This window comes from Colius striatus, chromosome 3 (assembly GCF_028858725.1).
Source record: "Colius striatus isolate bColStr4 chromosome 3, bColStr4.1.hap1, whole genome shotgun sequence".
NCBI classification, from domain to species: domain Eukaryota; kingdom Metazoa; phylum Chordata; class Aves; order Coliiformes; family Coliidae; genus Colius; species Colius striatus.
Genome location: NC_084761.1, coordinates 95925341 through 95950475, shown reverse-complemented (window position 1 = coordinate 95950475; position 25135 = coordinate 95925341). Strand labels below are relative to the sequence as shown.

Below are 25135 nucleotides of genomic sequence, written 5' to 3'. Positions count from 1 at the left end.
AATTGAATGAATATTTATGATGACAGAGCGAATTGCTTAGATTGTTATATACAAATCATTGGAATAATCCATTTTCTGAATATTTTTAATTAGGTAAAATTATTGAGACACATTGGAAATAGGTTCTTTTTTTAAACTTAAAATCTGAGAACTCAAACTGTTCCTTGTTTGTTATGTTATTTAGTTTCAGTTAAAGAAATTAATAACATTGTAATTAACATAAAAGAGCTCACTCTGAAACAGATCTAAACTAATATTCAGTTTTAAGATACAGCAAGGCATAGTCTGAAATAATTAACAGGTAATTTCTCAATAACCTATAGAAAGGCATTAACCTTGCTTTATTAAAATGCATACAAGTGTGTGTACTGTGCTACAAGCCTTAATTAAAAATACATTCTTGGGCAATTTCTTTGCAAATCACTTGTAGAGTTACTTAATTTGGCTATCTGGTCCATAAATCAACCTATATCTAAAAAAAAAAAAAACAAAACACCAACAAGGCTAATATCTGAAGCAGAGACTGAAAAAATGGAAGTGATGGGTTGTCGAGTCTCTGGAGACAATCAAAACCCATCTGGGTGAGTTCCTGTATGACCTACTCTAGATGGTCCTGCTCTGGGAGAAGGGATTGGACTGAATGAGCTTTCAAAGTCCCTTCCAGCCCTGATGATTCTGTGATGGAAAGATTTTACAAGAGAAAAAAATTAATCCCCCTATGCTTCTCATCTTCCTTGTAACTACAAGCTATTATAACAAAGTTTATTTGCTTGAGGATGTAGTAAAATCTCTGAAAATGCAACCAAAGGATGTTTGCTTCTACTCCAAGCCACAAAGTTTCTTCTTCTGTTTTGTTTTGGGCTTTTTTTTTGGTAGAGAATAGGAACTTAAGTAAAAGATATAGTCATAACAAAGGGTTTGGTGTTAGCTGAACCAGAAGCAGAGCACAGCTCCTTTCATTCCTCAGCATCACCCTTTAGTGTATCCAGCCTAACATCTTAGCTCCTTCAGATCACAAAATGTTGTAGGTTAGGATTGTTAGAAGACATGGTCAGGAAATGTTCAGTTATAGTGTATTAATCAGATAAATTGTTAAAATGAGGATTCTTCCCATTTTATCAAGTGTCCTACAGAAGGAGTAACTGACCAAGAAGAACTTGTGTGCGTTTGAAACATGGGGATGTGTACAGTTCGTCTGGCCTCAGTTTCTCCAAGTGACTGTAGCTCTGTAGGTTGGTTATAAACACTGAAATTCTGGAGAATGAGTAGGAAACTCAACAGATCATTTCCACCACTCATTGTGCTTTGTCCCAGATAGTCTTCCTAAAAAAGAACCTTTTTCAATGTAAAAAATGTTAGGGATATCTGTATAAAATTAACGAAGCGTTCCCCTTTTTTTAAGACTGTTCCTTTTTTTTTAATGTCTGTGTTTTGCATCAGCAATGTCTTGTACAATGAGTTCCAAAGTTTATTTTTTAATGTAGCATTATTTCTGGAGTATGCTGGAGTGTGAACAAGCCTCTGTCACAGTTCGTATCCTCTTCTGGCAGGTAGGAATGAGTATATAAGCAAAAACCCCTACCTCTGCTGTAAAGTAGCTTCTGTGCTAAGTAATGGCAAGAAACAATGAAGGATTACAACAGAAAGTTTAATGATCAATAGCAAATAATAACAATATAAAGTGAAGCAACATAAAATTCTTATGGGAATAAAAAAAGAGGGAGTTATGCTTGTTTTAAAATCAGTTGCCAGCATATTGCCTTTCCGCTTGGTGATTTTGATTTTTGCAGTAGCCCTTTGTGGACTGGCCACTAGAGGGGGAATGGATACATGTTTTGGTCTCCTGCTGCAATAACAGATCCAGTTTCTTCGCCTCTCGTTACATACAAACTTTCCCAAATCAAGCAGCCTTTTACTTATCAGTAGCTTAGCTTTATCTAGCAGTTATATTCTTTCCTAACTTATGCTTAGCAGAACCGAGGACTATTTTCTAACTGAAAGCATAGAAATGATTTATATCATGCTATTTAATTTCTTGAGAGCTGCACCATTATGTATAGATTTGAGATATAATTCCACTTTTCCTTTTTTCCTCCTTTTTTTTTTTTTCCCTCTACAAACTGAGCAGAGCTTTTTCAGTGCAATATCCAGAAAGACAGGTGTCCGGTTCTTGCAGATATCTTACATCTCCAAGGCATGCATGAACAATTCTCCTTATATCTTGTCTTTTACTTTGTATTTGCCGATTCAGAATTTCATCCATCAAAGCTTATATAATCTTCAGCTTTTGGAAGTCACTTTGCACATCCTTATGATTTTCATTACTTTTTGTGATATAAATAATCTGTCATTTGAAAAATGCCATACATTTCCTGACTATAGCTAGGATGATTCAGCAGTCCTGGCCTTGGGACTATACTGCACTCTATTTTTTCTTTGAGTAAAAGGCCACTGTATTTTTGGATGTCTAGCTTGTTTTCCATGACCATGTAGTTTGACTTATTTATGGGAAACTGAATATCTTTATGAGGCATTTTTTCAAAAACTCTTGAAAGATGCAAATAGAAACATGCCCCTTGTTATATACCATTTTGTTAATGCTATATTTGTTGTGCAAAAGTTCACAAGTGCACATTATTAAAGAAGCATGTTGTTACTCCACATTTAACTAGTCAATTTATGCCTATTGTATGATATTACAGACCTTAATAAATCTTGAAATTAACCTAACAGCTACTGAGACAAGATTTACAGGTCCATTCTGTGATTATGATCATCTCTAATCAGTTCTAAATTAGGGGAAGTGCAGTGTATTTTAGCTATTCAGATTTTGGTGCAGCAGCTCCTTTTACTGAAGTATGCATCTACCAGTGCCTCCACTTCATTTTTCCCCTTTTTTGGTTTCTTAATCAACTTTATTTTGGCCTACTGTTTTGTTGTTTTAAATGCCCTAGTTGCTTTAAACTCTCATTTCCCAATTGCTAACCTATTACCTGGAAACAATAGATCTGAGATATCTCTTAGTATTTGTTTCGAGTCTGATTTTCCAGGATTTATTCATCAAATCCTCATTAAGAGTTGTCATTGACAGCCATAGCTTGACTCCTTTGCTGATGAAAAATGACAGATTTGAGCTAAATTATTCTACATCATAGGAAAATGTAGACAGGGAATAAAGAGAAAAGTTTTCAAATCCTTTTTTTTTTTTTTTGTGAAAGATACACAGTATAACTTCATAAAACTACTTGGAGTAACTTTTGGGGAAGAGCTTCATTCTACCAGCTAGAATAACCTAATGTAATCCCTAAATGTTGATAGAATCAAGGAAATACAGTCACAAACCCAACACAATAGGGTTTACTTCAATCTGAAGCTATTAATAGAATCGTAGATTCATTACAGTTGGAAAAGACCTTTTGGATCAAGTCCAACCACTCACCTCACATTGCCAGGCCCATCACTAAACTAAACCATATATCTCAGTACTTCATCTACATGTATTTTTAATATCTCTATGGATGGTGACTCCTCCACCTGCCTGGACAGCCCATTCCAATGCTTCCTAACCAATGCTCTTGGTGAAAAAGTTCTCCCTAACGTCTAATCTAAATCTCCCCTGATGCAACTTGAACCCATTCCCTTGTGTCCTGTCATTTGTTACTGGAGAGATAGACTCCCATCTCACTACAACTACCCCTCAGGTCGTTGTAGAGAGTGATTATATGTCCTCTTAGTCTCTCTTCTCTAGGCTAAACATCCCCAGCTCCCTCAGCTGTTCCTCGTAAGACCTGTTCTGTAGACCCTTCACCAACTTTGTTGCCTCCAGCACCTCAATGTTCTTCTTGTAGTGAAGGGCCCAGAACTGGACACAATATTTGATGTGCAGCCTCACTAGGATTAAGTACAGGGTGACAATCACCTCCTTGGTCACGCTGGTCATGCTATTTTTGGTACGGGCCAGGATGTCATTGGCTTAGCAGGGGTCCAGTTCTGTGTGTAACAGCAGTAAAATAATTATGATTTTTTAAAATATACCCAAGAGCCCATTGTGACCCATCAAAGATGGACAGAGGAATAAGCTCAGGATTCAGCTTCATGGGATTTCATGGATTGCAGTTTCCCCTCACTGCAAATACATGTTTGTATATGCTCATATTGTCATCAAATATCACCACTCTGCTTTGTCATCCCTTGACGAGTTTCTCCTATGTTGTTTATCACCTAATTCTGATTAATCTGCTATGGGCACTTTCCCCTTTTCAATTTTCTCATTTTGTAGCAGTGATTTTTCCTCTGTCTCATGTAATTCACCTTTCTGCAGCTGACACTCATTGCCCTCCACCTTCTGCAAGCTTAAGCTTTGTCCCACACTGGTTTTTTTGGTTTATAGGTTTTTTTTTTCCCAAAGAGTGTGTCAGATGCATTTTGTCTACTCATTTACTTGTCTCCAATATTTCTTTGTCTTTCAGGCAGTAGGATTCACATTCTATTTATTAGACTACAACAATTACATGATAAATTCATTACATGCAGTTGTTGTTTGGGAATTTGATCTGACAGTAGCATTGGGTTCTGGGCTGTTTGCAAATGGAGTTATGGTGCAAGGGGAAAGTTCCTGAAGGTGGAGACAGCTGCATATGCCAGTAAAGAAATACAGAATGTCCAATAAGGAATGACATTTACATGAAATTAAGGTAAACATTTGACATGCTGTGGCCTCTTTAGCATGAGTATTGCAAACCTTTTAGCAGCAGCCACAAATTTCTGTTTGCTGTTGAAAAATTGCTTTGGGAAATAATCTGGATCAGAGAAGTAAATTTTCTGTCAAGATAAACTTCAGTATAGAGCCAAGTTTAAAAAAAAAAAAAAGAGAGAGGGGAAAAGAAATCCCTAGGTGATTTTTCTCATTATTATTAACATTCTTCAATATTTACCAGGCTCTCTTTGAAAGCCAGACTGTCAGTAGAGGCAGTGAACTATAGAGGCAGATCCAGGTTTACTCCCAGGAGCTCACTTTACCTCTTGTCTTGCAAAGAGGGTTGATAGCAGATGGGTTTCAAAGGGCTGGCAGTTGTTAAAAGAATCAAAACCTCTGGAATTCAATAGCTTTGGACTGCTCTTGCAGTTGATTTTTGTGACTTTTCAGGGTTTCCCTCTTCCCCGCTCCCCTCCCTCTTTTGATTCACTCTACCTGTGAGGTTCTGGGAATGAAAAATTGGAGAATGTGTAAGAAGGGATGAAAAAATAGAGGGAACATATATATTTCAAAGCATTTTTGGAACTCTATTTTCAGTTTGAGTCCCCCTGCTATCAGGAGGATATTTACTTATCCAGGGTACAGAGGTGTGCTGCTTCAGGGACACTCGGTGTATGTAAGCTGCATCGCCTTCACTGGATAAGCCCTTAAATCAATTTGATATGTCCATGCATATATCTATATATATATATTTCTTTTTTTCTACCTTAGCTTTTACTGAAAATACAATTTTTAGCCTTTTCTCTGGTGTCATGCTCTGTTTTGCTATTAGGAGGATGATATGTCTTGTAAAAGGCCAGACCAAAGTTTGTAATAAATGAACGAGGGGGCTTAGTGTCAAATTGTGCCAGTTAGAGAAATCTGCTGTGCTAAAAATGGTAATTTGGTGATGATGTAGATTTTTGTACTTACCTATTGCCTTTGAAATCTTGGGTTTAGTCTTTGTTAGCTCAGAAATGGAAGCGAATTGGTCATGTTCCCATAGCACCCGTGTTGAAAGACATCTTTCTGGCGATAGTTACTGCGTCTGGTGAGGATGTGAAGAACACAAGAGCAGCGAAATGGTTTAAAATAAAAAGTGCCTTAGCAGAATAGTAGGTGCTGTTTGCCAAGCAGAGGCACACGTAATATCATCCTTTAGCCACTGCCAATTATCTCTCATTTCTGTAAGTGATGTACATATTTGGATTTTCTGGAAGAGGAGAAATGGAGGAAAAGGTGAAAAGCTGGTGTTTATTTTAAACTGAATTTCTTCTCTTGTAATGCAAATCTGGGTACTTTGAACTCAAAACTCCTTTCAATGCAGCCTCTTACATTTGACTGTCTCACCCAACTATCATACCAGCAAAAGCAAATAAGAACAATAATTGCTTTAAAGGCTGAATAATTGTGTCTGAATACCAACTAGTGACATTATCTTTATAACAAAAACAATCCCTCCGTTCTCAGGGATATACAAATTTCATTGCAAATATGTTCACTTTAAAGAAGACACACTGCAATAAAATTACAGTGCTCTGCAGCATTCATCTCAGATCTTCACAGCCACCCACCCAATTACAGGCTGTGTCTTGCCAGTAGAAGATTGTTGCTTGGTTTCTGTAATATTTTTGTAGCCTTGCTTTCCTCTACATAACTTTAGAGGTAGACTGCACTTACTGCTTTCCTTTCACCAAGTTTTTCTGCTATAAAAAAGAAAAATTGGCTGGTGTGGAACATCTTTGGCATGGCACTGAAAGTGATGTTTTTTTTTTACATGGAATATACTCTGAATAGTTGTTTCTAATACCTTAATAGCTCTGGTTTATGTCAGTAATTATATGAAAGGTTAATCTTTAAATCACTAGCATTTCCTAAATTCCTAATCAGCTTCAGGCTTGGAAAAGAACCTGGATAAATGCTCAATTTGTTAATATTAGACTGGGTCAAGCAGGTCAAGGAAAAGTATAACCTTGTTGCATAGTGATAAATTGAACCCAGCAAAAATATCTTGAATCTGTTTGTCATAATAGCTGTGAACACGAAAGCTGAATATGAGGGAAAATATGTGTGGATATAATTAGTAGGAAAATATGCTATAGCTCAAGTTCACTTCTCTCTCTAAATTACAGATTCTTAAGGGATGGGGGAAAACAAGATGTTTGGAGTTAAAAGTCTGATTTTCTAGAAAGTCTGTGATGAACTGTGACTAGGATAGCAAGAAGTCCAGCCAAAAAAAAAAGTGGAAGATGCATAGTGCTGGAGTTCAGCAGACAAAATGTTGCATGATGGGGACATTGTGCTCCCGGATTACAGGGAGGTGGCAGAGGGAATGATGTTGTTGCGTGCATGTGTGTTTGTGGAAGCATGTCCATATTTGCCTCTGTAAATGCGAGAGTGTATGTGTGACTAAGAGTTTGAAAAGACAGGGAGAAAGAGACAGATGCTGGGTATTTTTCTGAAATCTCTGCTGTTACCCTTGTCACAGTTTCAACCTGGAAGGTGATGGCAGTGAAAAATGTCGCTTTCCATGTGTGCACAGTGGTCCCCTTGCCTTCGTATTAGTTCTCATCTTCCCTTTCCTCTTGTGCCCTCACGCTTTCCTCTTCTCTTTCTTACTCAGTGAAGCTGTTTACTGTTGTACCCTCCTTTCTAGAAGCTGTTTCATCCCTGCTTGCACAGTTTTTAAAACTGCTTTCTCCACCCACCTTCAGTCTTGGTTATTCATCTGTGATAGAGCTTTAGATTTATAGTCTATAAAAAAAGAAAAGGCAAAGCAATCCAGCAACAACCCAATTCAGTTGTCATTACTCCAGTCTTTTCTCCTGTCTTTTGTCACTTCTTCATTTCTTTCAGTATTATTATTATCATAGCACTAAAAATAAGCCTCCTAATTAAACACTGAGTACCATCGGAGAAGCTAAGGGGAAGGCAAGGGGTATTCTGTATCCTTTTCTACTAATGCAGAATGAGACACATCCAGGAATCAAATTTAATCCATCTCAAAAGCAGATGAGGGGCTTTTTATCAGAACCAAAGAAAATGATCAAACATGTTCATTCCAAATGCCCCTCAATTCCTTAGCCATAAAACCATACAGAATACATTAGAGCATACAAAAATATCCTTAGGTACCATTAATGATCTTTCTCTGACACCTCTATACAAGGCAGGTAAGAACCAGATGTGTGACCACATCTTCAGACAGGTACAGAGCATTGGGCTGTTGCTGCACACATGGAGAAACAGGTTATACCCTTGGTCTCACCCCTTGCAGTACTCAAACAGCATCATAAAGGAGGGAATTTGCAGCTTTAACACAGAATTTCTTTGTATTTTTTTTCTTTATATTCAGGCCAGAAACAGAATGTGGTACATCAGCATTGATTCTGTGGTTTCATATCACTTTTTGGGTTTTTTTATAGGAGTACATAAAGGAAGGAAAAGAGACAGAAAGGAAAATAAATCATCCCTTATATACATTCAAAGCATACACAGCAACAGTTCCTTCATCACTGGGTGCACTGAGAGTGTGTATTGATGTTAGCAGCAAGAGATTGCATATTAGAGATCTCTAACACTGGTTAACCATCCTCAAAAAAGATAGTTCTTTTGTTTGCCTTTCACCCTGTCTTGTATGTTGAAAGACACTTAAATATAAAGAACTTTATGTTAATTGTAAAAGAGAGATCAATCCTATTAAGTGGTACGTTAAAAGGGGAATAGTTAAAATATATTCCTTCCTTCAATATTCCCCAAGCATCTCCTGAACAAAATACTGTCACAACTAGCCCCCTTCCTTTTCCTTTTGATTTTGAAACCATTTTTTAAGCCAGGAAAAAAAGAAAATGACATCAAAAGAGAGGGAATGATGTACCTCTGGACGGTGGATGAACAAGAAATTTGGAAGGAGGGAAAATATCTCCCTGTAGTTGCTATAAATGCAGTACAAATATATTAACTCTCATATAGACCAATGCAAGCAGCCTGGAGCAGGATGAATAACTAGATTTTTAGCAGCTGGATTGAAATAAAGTATTTGCTCTTTCATTTCTTTATTAGCCACATATTTTTAATGTCAATGTTCAGATTAGGTGTGGGCACCTGTGCAATACTGTCATACCATGTAGCAGCAGCAATACCACTCTTTCGACCAGTAAATATTCAGAGGCTATCAAGATCTCCAGATACCCTCTGGAGATCATTAAGAGGTTGGCTCTAGAAGATATTCCACTTAGAAAAGATTTCTGCATGAAGAAATTTGAAATATATTGTTTTCTGAAGTTTAATAAGTGCTATGCTCTAAATAGAGGATCCATCAATCATCCTGCCAAGTCTGGCAAGTCATTGGTGGTCATTACCTCTCTTCAGGAGAAATGGCAACAGGCAAGACTGAAATCAGCTCTCATTTAGGAGATCACTGCACCTTTAAAGAAAAATGTTCTGTTCAGTTTACTTGAGCTGTCAATGCAAGACGTGTGAAGCACAGAGGTGAATAAATTCCAAAGGCGGAATTGCTCATGTCTTTGCAAACGTAGCTTGAGGTTGCTAACACCAATAAACAGAAGCAGTTAATTCCAGAGGGGTGCAATCACTAGTGTGTTTAAAATACAACCCACAAATATGCTAAAAATACATAGAAATACAACCACGGGATGATTGTCAGTATCAGTCTTGCATCAGATTTACAAGGGGCAAAAGCATGACTGCACTAATGTGTTTCTTTATAGCAACAGGGGGACACTATAGAAACAAAGCTAATTCATCTCTTTTCATTTTGTTTTATTTTGCCATATGCAGACAGTGTTTTAACAATCTCAGTTGGATCTGAAAGCTTCCTGGCAACTAGCTGTAATCAGTCCTAGCTGCAGTGCTGCATGTTGGTTCGAGGAACATACATAACGTAGTCCAAAGTTAGATGATTTTTCACAGGTAAATTCCCTATTGATTTCAGAGTAGGGTTTAGAGGGGGTAATCCAGGTACTTTGGCCCTCGGTTAGCATGGCATGAAGTATTTTCTCTTAAAATATGATCAGGCACCCAAAGAGACAAGGAGTTCTGTACCTACTGTCTGCCCTCACTGATAGGTTTGTACTTGGACTCTCAACCCCTCAGGTCACTTGGGAGTTTCAGGATGGATCAGGCCCTTGTGGGCTTGAGGCACAGAAACAGAAATATGCATTTATTTAAAGAGAGAAAAGTCATAGATTTAGCAGTGCTTGCTTGTTTCAAAGCAATGGGTGAATTTTTCAGTGGCTTTAGTAAGAAAGCAGTTGGTTTTCGTTATTTTTTTAATGAAAAAGTCCTTTCCCAGTACATAATGTCATTGCTTTCACAGGTAACACTATAGTCTTACTAAATAAAAGTTTTCATTACAAGGCTATCATTATATTTAATGTTAAACAGGATGAGGTATACCAAATAGAGGAAAATAATATTTATATTTGATGTTAAACAGGATGAGGTGTACCAAAAAGAGGAAAATAAGTTCTGACTCCTTAAAAATGTAAGTCAGAAAAAAAAATATATATAAAATTCACTCTTTTCATTCAAAATTAATGGCTAAAACTTGCCATGGAGAGAAACAAAATGGTTTATTCTGTGCCTATTTTCTGCTCTATAAGTCTGCTGTAGCCTTTTAAGAGTAGGTGGCACCTCGATGCTATAAAAAACTAAAACACTTGAGTAGAAAGATATATTACATTTCTTATTTTTTCCTCTATTGGTGGTAACTTAAGGAGAGAGAAATCTGTGCAAAGCACAGAAATGTTATCCAATTCGTTATCTGTAACATTTTATTATCATGTAATGCTGTAAGAAGAACATTTCAAGATGCTCTGCCTGATGTTATAAAACTACCTCATCTTCATTAGCATGAGAGGAGCTGTGGAAAAGATCAATCAGTAGGTTGTTCACATACTGGATTGAAAAATCCAAAATAGGTGGAAAGGAAGCTGTAGGGGCAGTCACATAAAACAGCTGTGTGATTCTGTATTATTAAATCACTGTTTAGATCCATCACTTCCATGAATCAGTCATTAATAAGGAGGGTTTGTATGCTTTCAGCATCTACAGGGATTTTAGACTTGCTTTGTTAGTGAAGGCTGGTGGTGAAAGTGAGGGACACGAGACAGATTTTGCTAGCAGTTTACTACAGGACCCAAAAGTATGCTCTGATAACTCTCTGTCTCACTTGGGCAGTGTTACAGCCAAGGTTTTACTCTTGGAAGACACACAGGTTTCACTGCTGAGAACCAAATAGCTTTTGCTCTTTTCCCTTCACCAGGGCACCACTGTGCACAAAGCAAGGGTTTCTTTGCTCTTAGCAGATCTCAAAACAAGAACAAAAGTGGGAAATGCTAGTAAAAGCCCTTATATAAGGGCTTTTCTTTTTGTCTTATTTTAAAGGAAACCGTGATGAGCACATTTGGGCAGTATTTCAGTTGTTTGGGTTTTGTTGTTTCTTGGTTGTATGTTGGTTTTTCTTTTAGTGAGACTTTGCAATATGATCAGTTTTGATACAAAATACTTTCAGGGGTTATGATGCAGTTTTCACAGATCTTGCAGCAACTAACAAGTGAGGTATGCTTGAAAATCCTCAGAAATCCTGTCCCAGGGACATGGTCAAAAACTTCAGCCTTTCTGAGGTGCACTGGATCCTTGTAGTACTGACATCCAGTTACAGGTAGCACATTAACAAAAATATAATTCCAATGTCATGCTTCATATCTTCAGTAACATGATGTAAGTGAACATGTGCTAATTACAATGTGAAGCCATCTGTTTCATTTTAAGCTTTTCTATGTTACGTGGCTTCTTTGCTCCTAAACTTTCATTTCAACACTCAGTATGAAGAGAAAAAGAGGTTAAACTGTTGCATTTTGTATACAGGGAACAATTCATGTAATGTACACCAGTCTGTAAAAACTGTAAATGCTATTTTTTTTTATTTTAAACAGTTTTCTTAGTTTACAAAAGGTCAATAGTTGGTACTTTTTTACACTCTCAGATTCCTGAATATTGACAGATCTTCAAAGGGAGTATTAGCATATGAAATCTTAAGATTGACTGTCCTGAAGGTTTTTAAGACACAATAAAGCTAAAATATCAAGTCTTTTAGACAGCCCCTCTTAACAATTTCACTAGAGGAGCGTATCAGAAATCACCAGCAAAGCACAGCAACCCCCCCACCCCCGTGCCACTGTCTGCCTGCACGCTGTTATTTGGTTGCACACTGTTTAAATCCCCAAGGAAAATCACACCTCGCATTCCCTCGCTGGCTGCTGGTGACAGGAACAAGATCCGTACTCATTAATGATCACCAGGGCTCCCTCAATGTGGTTGGGTTTGTAATCAACGTAATACTCCTGGGCTGACATGGCAGCCATTTGATGCATGGTCTGTTTTTGCTTCTGCTTCCTGCGCTGTGTTACAAAGCACTGTCTTAGTTGCCTTAAGCCGGCTGGAAAGCACTTCCAGGAGACGTACAACACTAAAACCACGATGAGGAAGGAAAAAATCAGCGCCATGGTCCCCGTCACCACCTTGTGAATCTGAACGGCGTTCTCCGAGTTCTCGCCGGGCATGGTCACGGTTATGGCGTACGTCGTGGGGTCCCCGTCACCGTCCTCCACGTCGTAGGTGGCGGTGGCCAAGCCATAGCTGAACGTTTGGTCACTGTTGTTGGTTACCGGGGAGAGGGTGTTAACGCTCGTTGGGTCTGCCGCGTCTTCACACAAGTGAAAAGCGTACACGGCGTCCAAAACATCCTCGCCCTGGGCGTAGTCGGGGGTGGCACAGAGCAGATTGCTGTCGTAGCGACCCTTGAAGTTGCTCAACCAGGAGGCCAGGGCACAAACATTACGGCTGCAATCCCAGGCGTTGGCAGAAAGGCTGATGCTAGTGAGGGACTTCCAGGAGTCGAGGACTCGGGAGTCGATGTAGGTCAGTCGATTGGAGTCCAGCTGCAGGGATTTGAGGTGAGGTACGCTTTCAAAAACGTGAGGCTCGATGTATTCGATTTCGTTGCCGGAGAGATCCATTTTCTCGAGTTGCCATATCCAGTCCAAAGTGTTTACTACGATGGTAACTTTATTCCTTCGCAAGCAGAGGGAGTGCAGGGAGATGAGCCTGGGAAAATGAGCTAAATTCACCTTCACCAAGTCATTGTGCTCGAGGTGCAGCTCGGTGAGTTTGAACAAGCCTGCAAAAGAGTTTCGAGCCAGGCTCTTTAACTGATTGTATCCTATGTCTAGAAACTTCAGGCTGCGACAGTCCTGAAAAATTCTCACTGGCACGAACTTGATGGCGTTCGACCGCATGTGCAAAGTTGTTAGTTTTCTCAGCCCGTGAAACAGGTCAGGCTCCAAAGACTGTAGATTGTTGTACGATAAATCCACACTGCGCAAGTTTGGCATGGGTCGGAAAGTGTTGTTGGGCAGTTGGGTTATTTTGTTGGAACTCAGGGTGAGCTCTTTAAGTCGCCGCAATTTTTGAAAGGCATTCCCCTCCACTGAGCAAATGTGATTGTGATCCAGATAGAGCCACGTGAGCTGCATTAACCCTGTGAACTGTCCATCATGCAGCTCTGAAAGGCTGTTGTACCGCAGAGACAAGCCCATCATGCCCGACAGGTTGCGAGGCATCTCTGTAAGATTCAGTGATTCACAGTACAAAAGCCTGCCCTCACACCGACATAGCTGTGGACACCCACTATTCACGGCTGGAAGCATTTTAGAAAAGATACCCAGCGTACACAATATCAACCCCGGGGGCTTCCTCAGCAGCCAGTTTAAACAGAGCCCAATAAGAAGGAAATCCATTAGCAAGAATATTTCCAAATATGCTTGAGAATGTCCATTGAATCTTTTCAAATTCTACATCATATTTTATTTAAGGAAAAAGAAAAAGAATCAAAAAACCCCCCCAAAAAACCCCCAAAAACACGAAGCAAAGCCAGAAAACCAAAGCAAAACAGCAAACAGAACAAACACAGAGGCAAATATTTCACTTTACAGCATGCAGGAGCTGTGCAGCATTAAAGTTCACAGACATTCAAAGGTAAAATGATAGTGATTTTGTTCATGTTAAATGCTGCGGCAAAGGAAAAAAAAATCTTTCTTCATGAAAGAATTTAATTAAAAAGTGTCTTACCCACCCTTTTCCAGAGAGTGACAACCTCCATTCAGTTGCTTCCTTTGTGTTTGGACTAATTATATGCAGAGCTAAAAAAGACCCCTCTGTGCTACAAATTCAGTCCCTTTCAATGTTGTGCAAGGCTGGCAAGCTCACAATGTCTCACTTTGCTTCTGCTCAACGAGCGAAAGGCTTGTCCAGCTAGCTTTTTAGCTGACTCCTAGGACCTGCAAGTTTCAGAACTATGTACATGAGCTTGATCTTCTCCTTCTCCCTCTGTCCTTTCCTCTGCAGTTAACACTGTGGCGTGAAAAAAACTCCAAACTCTTTACTAACGACTCCACAGGATTTGTCAATCTCTTTAATGTCCGTCATTTGCAACGACCACAGACCGGCACAACCTTTACTCCATAGAGAGATTACCATTCATGCACTGACCGGCTAAGGGTAGCTTTATTTCCCATTCTTTGTTCGCTTTGCTTGTTAGGTGATGCTTAGAGCAGAGAGAGACAGCAAGAATCCCTTCCCTTCAGCTGAGCAGTGTGTTGCTAGAGCATGCAGAGGCACCTAGTGTTCACTGAGTGTCGTAAGCTGCTCAGGATTGTACGCCTGCACTCTGCATCTCAGGCATGGGCAGATGGAAAAGGGGTGGGCATAAAACCAATGCTGGAGCGAACCGGGAAAGTAATAGATGCTCTTTGATGAAATGGAAAATACTTTAAGCCTATCTCGCCATTTCTCAAACGGGCACGCACGCACAGCCGCACAAATCATCAAGATCGAGGCAGTGCTAAGTAGGAAGCTTGAGAATTAGGATGCTTTGCTTTTTAGGGTTGTTTTCTTTTCCTTGCTTTTGTTTGAAGTCTGAATTTCTAAGCTATTAGCAGGGAGAGGGAGATACTTGATTCCTTGGTTTGGGAAGGAATATGTAAACCAGTATCTTTGGATTGCTTTTTTCTCTCTAATTCTGATGATGAGATTTGCCTTTTGGAGTCTTGGGGTAGGGGAGTGGTGGGGTGGGATGGAGTGGGGGGGAGACGTGTTTTTTTCTTCTGACATTGTCTAAATAGAGTATGATTTGAAATTCTGTGCATTCTTTCTCATAGAAATGCAGCCAGAGCTCTGCAAATAGGAATGTCTCGTTTCATATAAGCTTTAATTACATTTGGTCTTTTTTCCATCCTGCATATTTTGTGTATGTTCAGCACGTGCCTTTCCAAAAGGCTTTTGTTTTTTTTTTCTTTTTGCAGTATATTCTGTGGCACACAGAACTATAATTCTTGCAGCATAAAGATTACTGTGCTTTTGGAGTAAGATCAATGTATAGGTTGCTCTGACCATGTCGGCAGCATGCAAAGAAGGGGTTTCAAACTCAATCAGTTAATAAGTTCTGAAGATTGTGCTGGTTCTGTGTACCAAGAAAAAAAAAAATCCTTGCCTGATAATTTGCAGTCCTCATTAGCTATGGGAAATGCATCAACAATGAGCTCTCTCTGCAATTTTTACTGACTGAAAAATCTACGATACTTCTGTCAGGAAAATGCTGGCCATCTTTTCCTATTATGAAATAAGAGTCTGAAGCCTATGTGCCGGTGAACGATCAGAGCTGACAGCTCACAATTCTGCTTGAATTCTCTATGAAGAAGTTTCTCTTGGAAATACAAGTGTTGCAGAAGATTTGGGCTCATTCTGAGTCGCCCTTGGTTGTGAAATACTTTCTTTTCCACAACCATTTCATTTTTCACATATCTTTTCAAAGTGTCTGTTGCAGAGAGACAAAATGCTAGAGCTGTTCGTTGTGTTTTAGTGTGGCAGGCTGCTGTGAATGTGTGCTGGTAGAGATCAAGGAATGCAGTAATTTGATGCAGTAAAAGTTGTTTTACAGAAGTCCTGGAGAACTTAAGCTCTCGTGCATAAAGGAGAAGGAGATTCTTTACAAATGTATGTGCCAAAAAAATTCTTAAATAAATTACAAATATAAACCACTATGGCTGCAGTTTCAGAACGTGGGGATCAATGTGCTCTTATGTTCCTAATTCAGCTAATTTACATTTTTCTGCTATTCACAGCCCTTGCATTTCGGTGATAAAAATGTGATGCTTTAATAGTATGTTATCTTCTTCTATGCTTTACCATTTGGGCAGGAACGCTGAATGTGGTTTTCCTCTCCTCAGATCATGCTGTTTTATTCAAAGCAGACTGTTTATGCAAGTGTCCACTGGTTGCAGTACACCTTAATTCTGTTTCTCAGTACACAGATGCAGGAGGGAGAGCAATGACAGAAGGGAAAGAGCATTGAAGCAGAAGAGACTAAGAAACCCTTGTCCAGGGTTATATCCCAAATTGCATTTCTGAATATTTTGATGCAATTAGAAAGAAAAAAATCTCAAAGATAACTTGAACTTTACTGAAAGTAAATACTGAATACTGATACTGAAAAAAAAAAAAAAGCTTACAAGCAAAAAGGTTGTATCCCTTAAACTGCAACCCTAGAAGTATTTGTGGGGAAGGTCCTAATGCCTAGTAATAATAATTTGGGGAGAGATTGCAACAGTCTCCCTAAAAATTTTAACTACATCTTCCAGGAAAGCTGACATTTTCAGCAAATCAGGTGGTAATAGTGATCACTTAGCTACTGTCTAAATGCTATGTATAAGGTGAAGAATCTTTCTAGTAGAGACGAAACTTCATGATACATCACTGTGAAGAGCTGAATGATTTTTTTTGACTGCTTCTTCTTGCTACCACCTGGGATACAGCTTGGATCCTGACCAATCTGCCTGTTCCCACACTGGCATATAATCTATTATCATTTGGTTTCCAGGGGAAGAAATTAGAGCAGACAGTAGCAAACCTATATAACATCATCTGGAAGACTGACAACTAGAATTAGAGACCCAGAATTAATGGCCCTAAGCACTGTCTTGCAGCTCAGTCAGAGGTCTATTGCATGAGAGACTCAGCTCTTGTTTGTCCAAAATTTGTTTGTAAAAAAGAATCCAGGTGCTCTTAAAATGAGAAACCTCAATATACGTGTTGGGTTGTGATGTGGAGGCAGAATAGTGACCAAATTCAAGAGCTGTGGATCTGAAAAGACAAACTTGAGGTGAATATGTGTCTTAGCCCTCAAATACCTTTTGGAAGTTTGGTTTTCTTCTTTGGTTTTGAAATGTACTTTTTCTTTCAATAAAACTAGGAATCCACTTTGAACACGATCGTAATGCAAAGGGCTTAATTTCCACTGTCTGAGCTGTTATCACAGCCAAACTGTTAAGTTTACACATTTTTTGAAGTTTCAAAGCCTCTGGCAAATCTCTGTAAATTAGCAGATTTAAATTAGCTTTATTAAATGTGCTATTATAAAACATTTTAAGAAGCACAAAGTAAGTTTATATGTGTTTAAGGCAGATTGATTAAATCAATGGAAAGTAGGTTACAGAAGAACAACGTGAGTAAATTTTACAAAGTTCAGCTGAGAAGCTATTTCTTGGAGCCATATCAAGTGTAATTCACTGGCAACACCCAGCAGTGGTTGTCAAAATTATTGAGGTTGGAAAAGGAAAACATTTTTCCACCTATTTAGTCTACCCATTTGTAATGTTGCATTCAGATTAATGTCACATGACTAAATTATCTTTCGAGGTGCCTTCCAACCCTTAAGATTCTGTGATTTGACTAGCCCCAGAATCATTTCAGTCTTCCTAATTCCTCATATTACATGTTTGTACCTAGATATTGAACCTGCCTGAGTTTGGAATCCAGTGATGAGCACAGAGGGAATAAGATCAGAATCTGACCACTAATGTCTAACTGTGCATACATAAATGTTTTAATATCTTAACCAGCAAAATATACAAAAAAAAAAAAGACAAAACAGTATATTAAATACTGAGTGCATTTCTTCCTTCTGATGTTTTCTGAGTGGTTGCTATCAATAGAAGAAAAAATGGGACTTTTAGTGGTGATTTTAATTTCCTTTCATGAATGGACAGACTTAAATCTTGATCTTACATGCTAGTCTTTAATTTTCAAGTGCACTGAACCGTAGCATTTTTTATAAAGGAAACATTTAAAAAACAGAAAAGGGAAGGAAAAGATGTGACTCAAAGAAAAGCAAAAGAAATCTGTTATTTCTCTGGTATTTATATCTTGGTCATCCCTGGCATTTGGCCGTCTGTCATTTTTATTCAGGGTTTCAGCTGATAAGAAGTCCATCACCTATTAAAAAAACATGTCTGGTTTAGTAAATATAAAAATGCAATATATTTCCCAAGCTTTGACCAAACTACTTCTGGCGATTCAAGATGTGAAAGAAATAATGGTAATTACCATTAAATTATTGCAGTGAAAAATTGGCCACATTGGATTTGTTAGCACCTTTAAATAATATTGTTTCTGACAATTTGATAAACACTTTTATATCTCATTACAGTCAATCCATTCTCATCATCAGCCACATTCAATAGGAGGTAGTCATGCACAGCTCTATAAAGACCTAAGTGCAGAATGGTCAAGGCAGTACAGAAATGTCAGTGTTTAGGAAAATGCATCAGTGTTAAAAGAAAGTGTCTCTCTCCTCCATTCATTACTTATAGACTACTTGAATTAACTAGAGAATTACAGACTCTCTTAAGTAGCTGTGAAATTACCTGTGGATTTCTGGATGTGCTGTCAAAGCTCTAGCCAGCGTTATTGATTGTGAATATCCAACTATAATGGAAAAATGACAAGTCAAAAGCGTTCTTTTGTGATTAACTCATTGCTAAGTATCATGCAGCATCACGGTTAAGTAAGGACTGGTGTGTTACAGGCAAGTTACTGTGTTGTTGGAACTCCTGGTTTCTTGAAGGTGGAAATTTAAACCTTGATTTTTAATGAACTCTTGCTGATTCGTATCTAAAAAGATGTTGTGGGTATTTTGGGAGGTAGTGTGTAGTATTTGTAAAGGTGTTAGTTAGTCAATGTTTCATTGGAAATCAGTTAGTTCCACCTTCAGAAATGCTAGGCATGACAGTCTAGAAAGGTTCATCTCAAGACCTTCCTAGACTTTTCTGACAGTGTCAGCAAATGAGCTGGAATTGTTTTCCAATTAGCTTAAGAGCAAAGAGGGCCGTAGCTTATCCATGCATTTGAATACCTCTACTTTGTCCTCTTCTGCTGTTGATGGTTCAACTGTAAGGATTATTTTTTAATAAACTATTATCCTATATGGTCTTTTATTTGTGTTTTAAGACTCCTTTGTACTGAAATCATTCTGTTCATAGATGGCTGTTGCTAATCCAAGATGGCTATTGATGCCGTTGCATTGATTGGTTGGTTGGTGGTTGGTTGGTTGATTGGTTGGTTGGTTGGCTGACTGAGTATCGTAGTGTATTTACTTAAATTCCTCAAGCCTGTAAAAGGTTGATTGATAGTGCAACCATGAGTACACCTCAAAGTTACAGAATAGCAGAACTGATTAGGACTGTGAAACATCTCCCCTGTAGCTAAATTGGTTAATGCTCCAAACTCATCATGTGTCCATGATTTACTAGCATTTTGCGTCCCCTGAAATAACTTTTGGTGCTCAGAAAGCTGGTAAGTCCCATCTGGGGATGCCAGGTATAATCGTGTAGACAAACTCCTGCTGTACAGAAGTAATTCCTGTTATTTTGGGATAGCCTTCTTGATGCAAACCAGTTCACTCTTTTTATCAATGGCATAACTTTAATGGCAGTAAACACTTTTCAGACTTTAAGACATTTAAGTAGAGAGAATTGAGCAGAATTTATGAAATCAATTATTAAAAGCTAGGATGAACAAGTTCAAAGCTGTTCTTGGCAGCCTCCTGGAAAGTCTTTTTTACAAATGGATGAACTGGTCTTGGAAATTTTTCCCAGAGCAGAAAATCTATTCTTCTCTGTATTAAACAATCAGTTGTTCTTAATCCATTTCTTTTGCTTCTTCCCAAATGTATTTTAAAGTTCAATCAGAAAAAGATAATAAACCTTATGCTGGCCTTTGTAGGTGTGCTATTGGAAGAAATATGGGGTGGTGGTAAAGTTGCTGCCAAACTAGTATTTTGGAAAAGAATAAAGCCTTTTGTTGAATTCTCTTCCATCACAGAGGGTACCATTTGAATTGGCTCCAAAGGGAGTTTTTACAGGAAAATACTTTGGACTAATGTTACCAGGAAATAATACAATAGATTATAACACTACAATGATACAATAATACAATAGATTATGTAGTCATGGAAACAGATGTTGAACTGTAGCAGAGTGCCCTATAGCAAACAGGAAATCAGATCTTTGACAGACTGTATTATTTTCAGTTATGTGGGCTTCTTGGTATATTTTGACAGAAGAAAAAGGCAGGATTTTTGTTTCCATCCTTCTGCTCTGATGATATCCACAATCTGAAGAGAAAATGCTGGCTGAAATTTGTGGAAGTCCTGGTTGGTTGTCTATTCCACCTTATTGGGAGGTTAGAGGAAATCTGAATCATTAGCTCATGGAAGTAATAATGCAGATACCACGTTGAACATTCACATTTCAGATTGAAGTCATTGTGATTTTTGCAAACTTAAAGGAGACAGTTTGTTGACTACCTGAAATATTTATGGCTTCATTACGCACTATTTGCAACTGATGTAATGTCTAAGAGCAATAATCACGGGTCAGGAGTCTGAGAAGGACATATTTAAAGGCATAGCAAAAGATAATCATGCCTTCTAAAAAAAAAAAATAGGCAATAACCTGACCTTTTTTTCTTTAAAAATACTGAGGCAGTACTGAACAGTTTCATATGATGGGGGTGGTTTGTGTGTGGTGTGTGTTTAATCTTAGAAACTCAGCTTTGCTCAACAGCTGATTTAATTTTGTGAGATCCAATGGCAGTCTTTGACATGTGCCTTCCTCACTCTTGTTCGGTTTTACTTCAACGTATTTATGTCTCTGTGTTAAAGACTTTCTATGTTCTTATAAGGAAAAAACACAGAACATAATCAATACTTTGTGTTGCTACTTTACTCTCAATAAATGCATATAAAGGTCTAGTGAATTCTAATAACATACCAAAGATCCTCAATTAACCTGCAGAGCTACAGAACAAGTATGCAAACCACATTCTCAACATGCATGCAATAATATCAATGTAAGTTTCCCTCAATGCTCTTATGATGTATACTTTTAAAGGTGAAACAGCAGATTTGGGGGGCAAATAAAAACAAAGCCATAGAGTTTGCTTCAAATATGTTTCAGGGTCATATTTTCTCTCCTACCCTGTAATTTTGAATCTTTAATATTTGTGTAAAATGAAGGGCTTATTGTTTCTTAGGACTCAATTCATAATTTTAATGAGCGGAAAGATGTGTAATCAGCTTGAACAGACAGGAAAAGATCATCCTGTTTTTCAAGAAATAGGACATTTTACTGTGTGTTTTGAATTCTGGAGACCAGTTTTAAAGAACACTTGGCTTACTTCTACTCTTTTTTTTGTAGTGCAAATTAATTATAATTTGACAAGAGTATGCTTGATTTTCTTCTTCAGATTTGGTGCAGAGCCAAGCTTTATTAGTTAGAGCTTCTAAATCAAAATCAAAGGTCAGTATCTGTGAAATGCCTGTGGCTCAAGATATATTGTGTTTCTTTCCCCATTATTCAGGGATTTTTTGTCTATGAAAAGGTGTTTATGTATTTAAGTGGATGCCGTATGATGAATGCATGGCTGTGGAAGAATAACCATTTTTCATTGTTACATCAGTAATGTTCCTAACAGCAATACTAAAGATGTAGGGAACCACTGGACTGAAACTTCTCTGTGAGCACACTTCTTTGATGTGGTCTATAATTACTGGCTGAGGGTTCATGTCCCACAGCATATTGTACTCAGTGATTTCACTTCTCCCACCTGCCCTGAGGATGGGGGAAGCTGTTTTCAAATCTTCCCCCATCAGCAGCATCCTCAGCCCCTAGAAACTGAACAGGCATCACCATCTGCATTCTTCCACAGGGATCTATTGGGGAAACCAGCAGGCAGGAGAGAAAAAGTGACTAAGCAAGCTACAGTGGTGATTGCCAAATATGTCACCTGAGATCAGACAGGGACCCAGAATGGCAAATGGGCATCATTTTTGTACTTAAAAAACAAGAACTATCCATGCCAGAGCAGAGAGGTGTTTAAGAAAAAAGGTAATAATTTAATCTTGAAGGTAATCCTTGAAGCAGTACTATGTATCCTGATCCTCACTTCTGCTGCTTCTAATTGTATGGGGTATTTTTTGCTTATTCTATGCCCATGTTCTTCCTGCATCTAAAGGGATTTTTTTTTTTTTATGTTTCCAGCTCTTAATTTCAGGAATTGTCTCTTCCTATGTCCCTGCATAATACCCAGCTTGGAGTATCTTTTACTATGTCCTAATGAATATGATAATCAACCCAACTCGGGTATTTGAGGTAATAATTATAGGACAAGAATTAGTGACTTACAATACTCCCTGATGTGTAATCTGTACAACTGAGATTTGGTCACGTTGTCTTTCTGCAGCCTGTTTTGCTAGCTGAGCTTGGACTGTGACCTTATGTCAGAAGTCACTTCTAGCTTTTTTTCAGGGCCAGGAAGGCCGTGAGCTTTAGAAGACACTGAAAATGTAGTAGGAAGAAGCTTTCCTAAGGCCAGAGGGACAAAGCTGGGAGGTATTTGCTTCTTTACCTTCCACCCAAAGAAAATTGTATTGACAGCAGTTATAAAAGCATTTAGAGCAAAATAAAAAGCCAGCCCTTTGATATATGCTGCCTTTTCATGATTTTCTGTCTGCTGGACCATGGAGCTTGTTGGATACATCTGCAGCGCTGCAGAGTAATGCTGACCTTGGGATAATTCCCGAAACACATTCAGCTCTGAGTCTTTTGAGATGTGTTCTCTGACTTTCTGGATTTGCTGGCACAGTTGTATCCATTAAATACTGATTAGATTTAAGAAATCCAAGAGACCAAATAATGCTATCATCTGTTCCATGCTTATCTTAATAATAATGCCAGTAGTATTCCAATGTATCAGTTATAGGACATTCTATACATAATCTGATGCGTGAAAAGTAGGTACAGTACGCTTTTTTTGTTTCAGAGGCAGGATAAAAACAGTTTATTTATTGATTGAATTTTGCTGTATTACCTAGAGATGAGGTTAAAAAGCAAATTAACTACTTTGAAGGACTAATAGAGAAAGACATCATTTTTCATAATGTTTGATGAATTGCTTACAGTACTTGTTTTACTTAAAACTGCAATTAAAATTGCCCTCCAGTCAAAAGAAAAATGTGATAAAAATGTGACATGAAACTGGACAGAAAATTTTCTAAAGCCTTTTGGGATTAATTCCAGTAATTATTCAATCTGACATGTTCCAAAGAAATAACCCTTTATGCATGAACTCCATTAATCATAATAACATAGTTCACATGTCAAATACTTCTGTCCAGTCACTTCATACTCTGCATTTAGTAAGAGACTAATAAACATTTGCACTAAAGATGGGAGTATATTAAACTGATGTTAGAAAATACCACTCCATGTGTATAGTTCCTAACTAGGATTTGGTCTCATGAGGTGAGACATGTCGTGCTCATGTCTACAAATACACTGAAATTCCAGGCTGTAGCTGTCATCCTGTGAATTTTGTGTCATTTCATTCGCAGCACTTTAAGGACATTCTGCAAATGTAATACTTTTCTTTTTCTTTCATATGAACTTATTACATGTTGTTGGAACTACACAGTGAATATTGAGTAACTGCCCTTGATGATAAGCAACTCGAAGGTTTTTGTTGTGTTTGTCAGTGTTTCATCAACAGAAGATATTTTGTTATATTATCTTGTGATTTAAAAATGCAACAGAGATTAAATGCTCATAGTTGAAGAATTTACCATTCTCTTATTTTCAGATTCTGATGTTGTTTTGTGTTTTTGAAACTGGAAGGGAAAGGGCAATTATCTGTGTTCTGATCAGAAGTGATAAATATAATCCTTTGCTGAAAGTGGATAAAAGATGTAGGCAAATGAAGTTGCTTTAACATAGCCTCCTTGTGTATCTTCTCATCATTTGAAAAGCTAAGAATGAAGAATAATAACTTGCCTTTGGAAATTGGCTGTATATTTATGGCTTTTAGTTATGGAGCAATATACGATGTACCTAGATTTCTAGTGTGACTAATGCTTTCCCTTCATGATTTTTGCATGGCAGTTGTCATTCTTTACACACTCCAGTAGATGGCAACTCCAGTCTTCTTGACATTTAATCTCCATTCAACCTAGAAATATTTTCTCAGCCCCCCCACCCCACCCCCGCATCTCATCTATATAAATGGCTACGAGTTTCACAGAAACGTGATCCAATTTTGATTTTACTGAAATCACCATATAGTATCTTACTTGAACTCAAAAAGACACAAAAAAAGACCTGTAAGCACCAATCCTCCTGGATCATAAAGCACAGACAGATTCCCCTCATAACTTTTAAAAATATTTTAGGAGTTTTCATAATAAGGATTAGTAGTCAAAACTTCTTTTTATGTGAAATAAATGAATGGGCTGGCTGCAAATACTGGCTTTAAGCTTGATAGTTTGACTGTGAAGCTTATGGTCAATACCTCCCCGTTCTTTATGTTAAAGTGTTTGTTTGTGCTATGAACAATAAGTATTTGATCAGTCTTTTTCAAAGTTGAAAATGGCATTTCTTTGTGGATTTGATAACCTAGATGTATATTGTTACCAGTGACAGTGAGAGTAAGACCAGAGGTTTCCTGCGTTGTGTTAGACATGAGAGTACTCTGTGATTCCCCCTCATGCTCTCTTCAGCTTATCTTGTTTTTGCTTTTTTATTCTAATCAATTGTATTATCAAAACATCAAGGCAGAGGAGTCCATTTCTCTGTTTTCCACTGATGACTTCTACAACTTAAATACTTGCCTGTAGAATTTGAAGATGTAAAACAAAGCATCTCTCTGTAAATGAATCCCAGACATCAACAACAGGCACAAAAGATTGTGCTTTCTCTGCCTGGGATAGAGACTAATGATCATAACATTCACAAAGAATCCTTTATCTCTCTGTATCAAGACTGTGGTTTAATTTTCAAATCACTTCCAGAGTGTCTAGCAAGGGTTTATTTTGCTGTTGGTGGTTAAAAAGGGGCACAGTGAGGTGCAGTTGATTTTTACTTTTAGTTTTTAAAAATAAATACAGCCCTAACTTCAGAAGAACACATTCTACTTAACAGGTTTTGTTGT

General features: G+C 38.0%; 2 protein-coding genes across 2 annotated transcripts in view; one reads left to right on the top strand and one right to left on the bottom strand.

Annotated features, from left to right (window-relative positions):
- The window catches only part of CTNNA2 (catenin alpha 2), a 524185-nt gene that overhangs the window by 345724 nt on the left and 153326 nt on the right, over positions 1–25135 (top strand). The window lies entirely within an intron of this gene.
- LRRTM1 (leucine rich repeat transmembrane neuronal 1) lies at positions 11992–13557 on the bottom strand. The gene has a single exon (XM_010199949.2). It carries the CDS (start codon positions 13555–13557, stop codon positions 11992–11994), a length of 1566 nt encoding a protein of 521 aa, XP_010198251.1.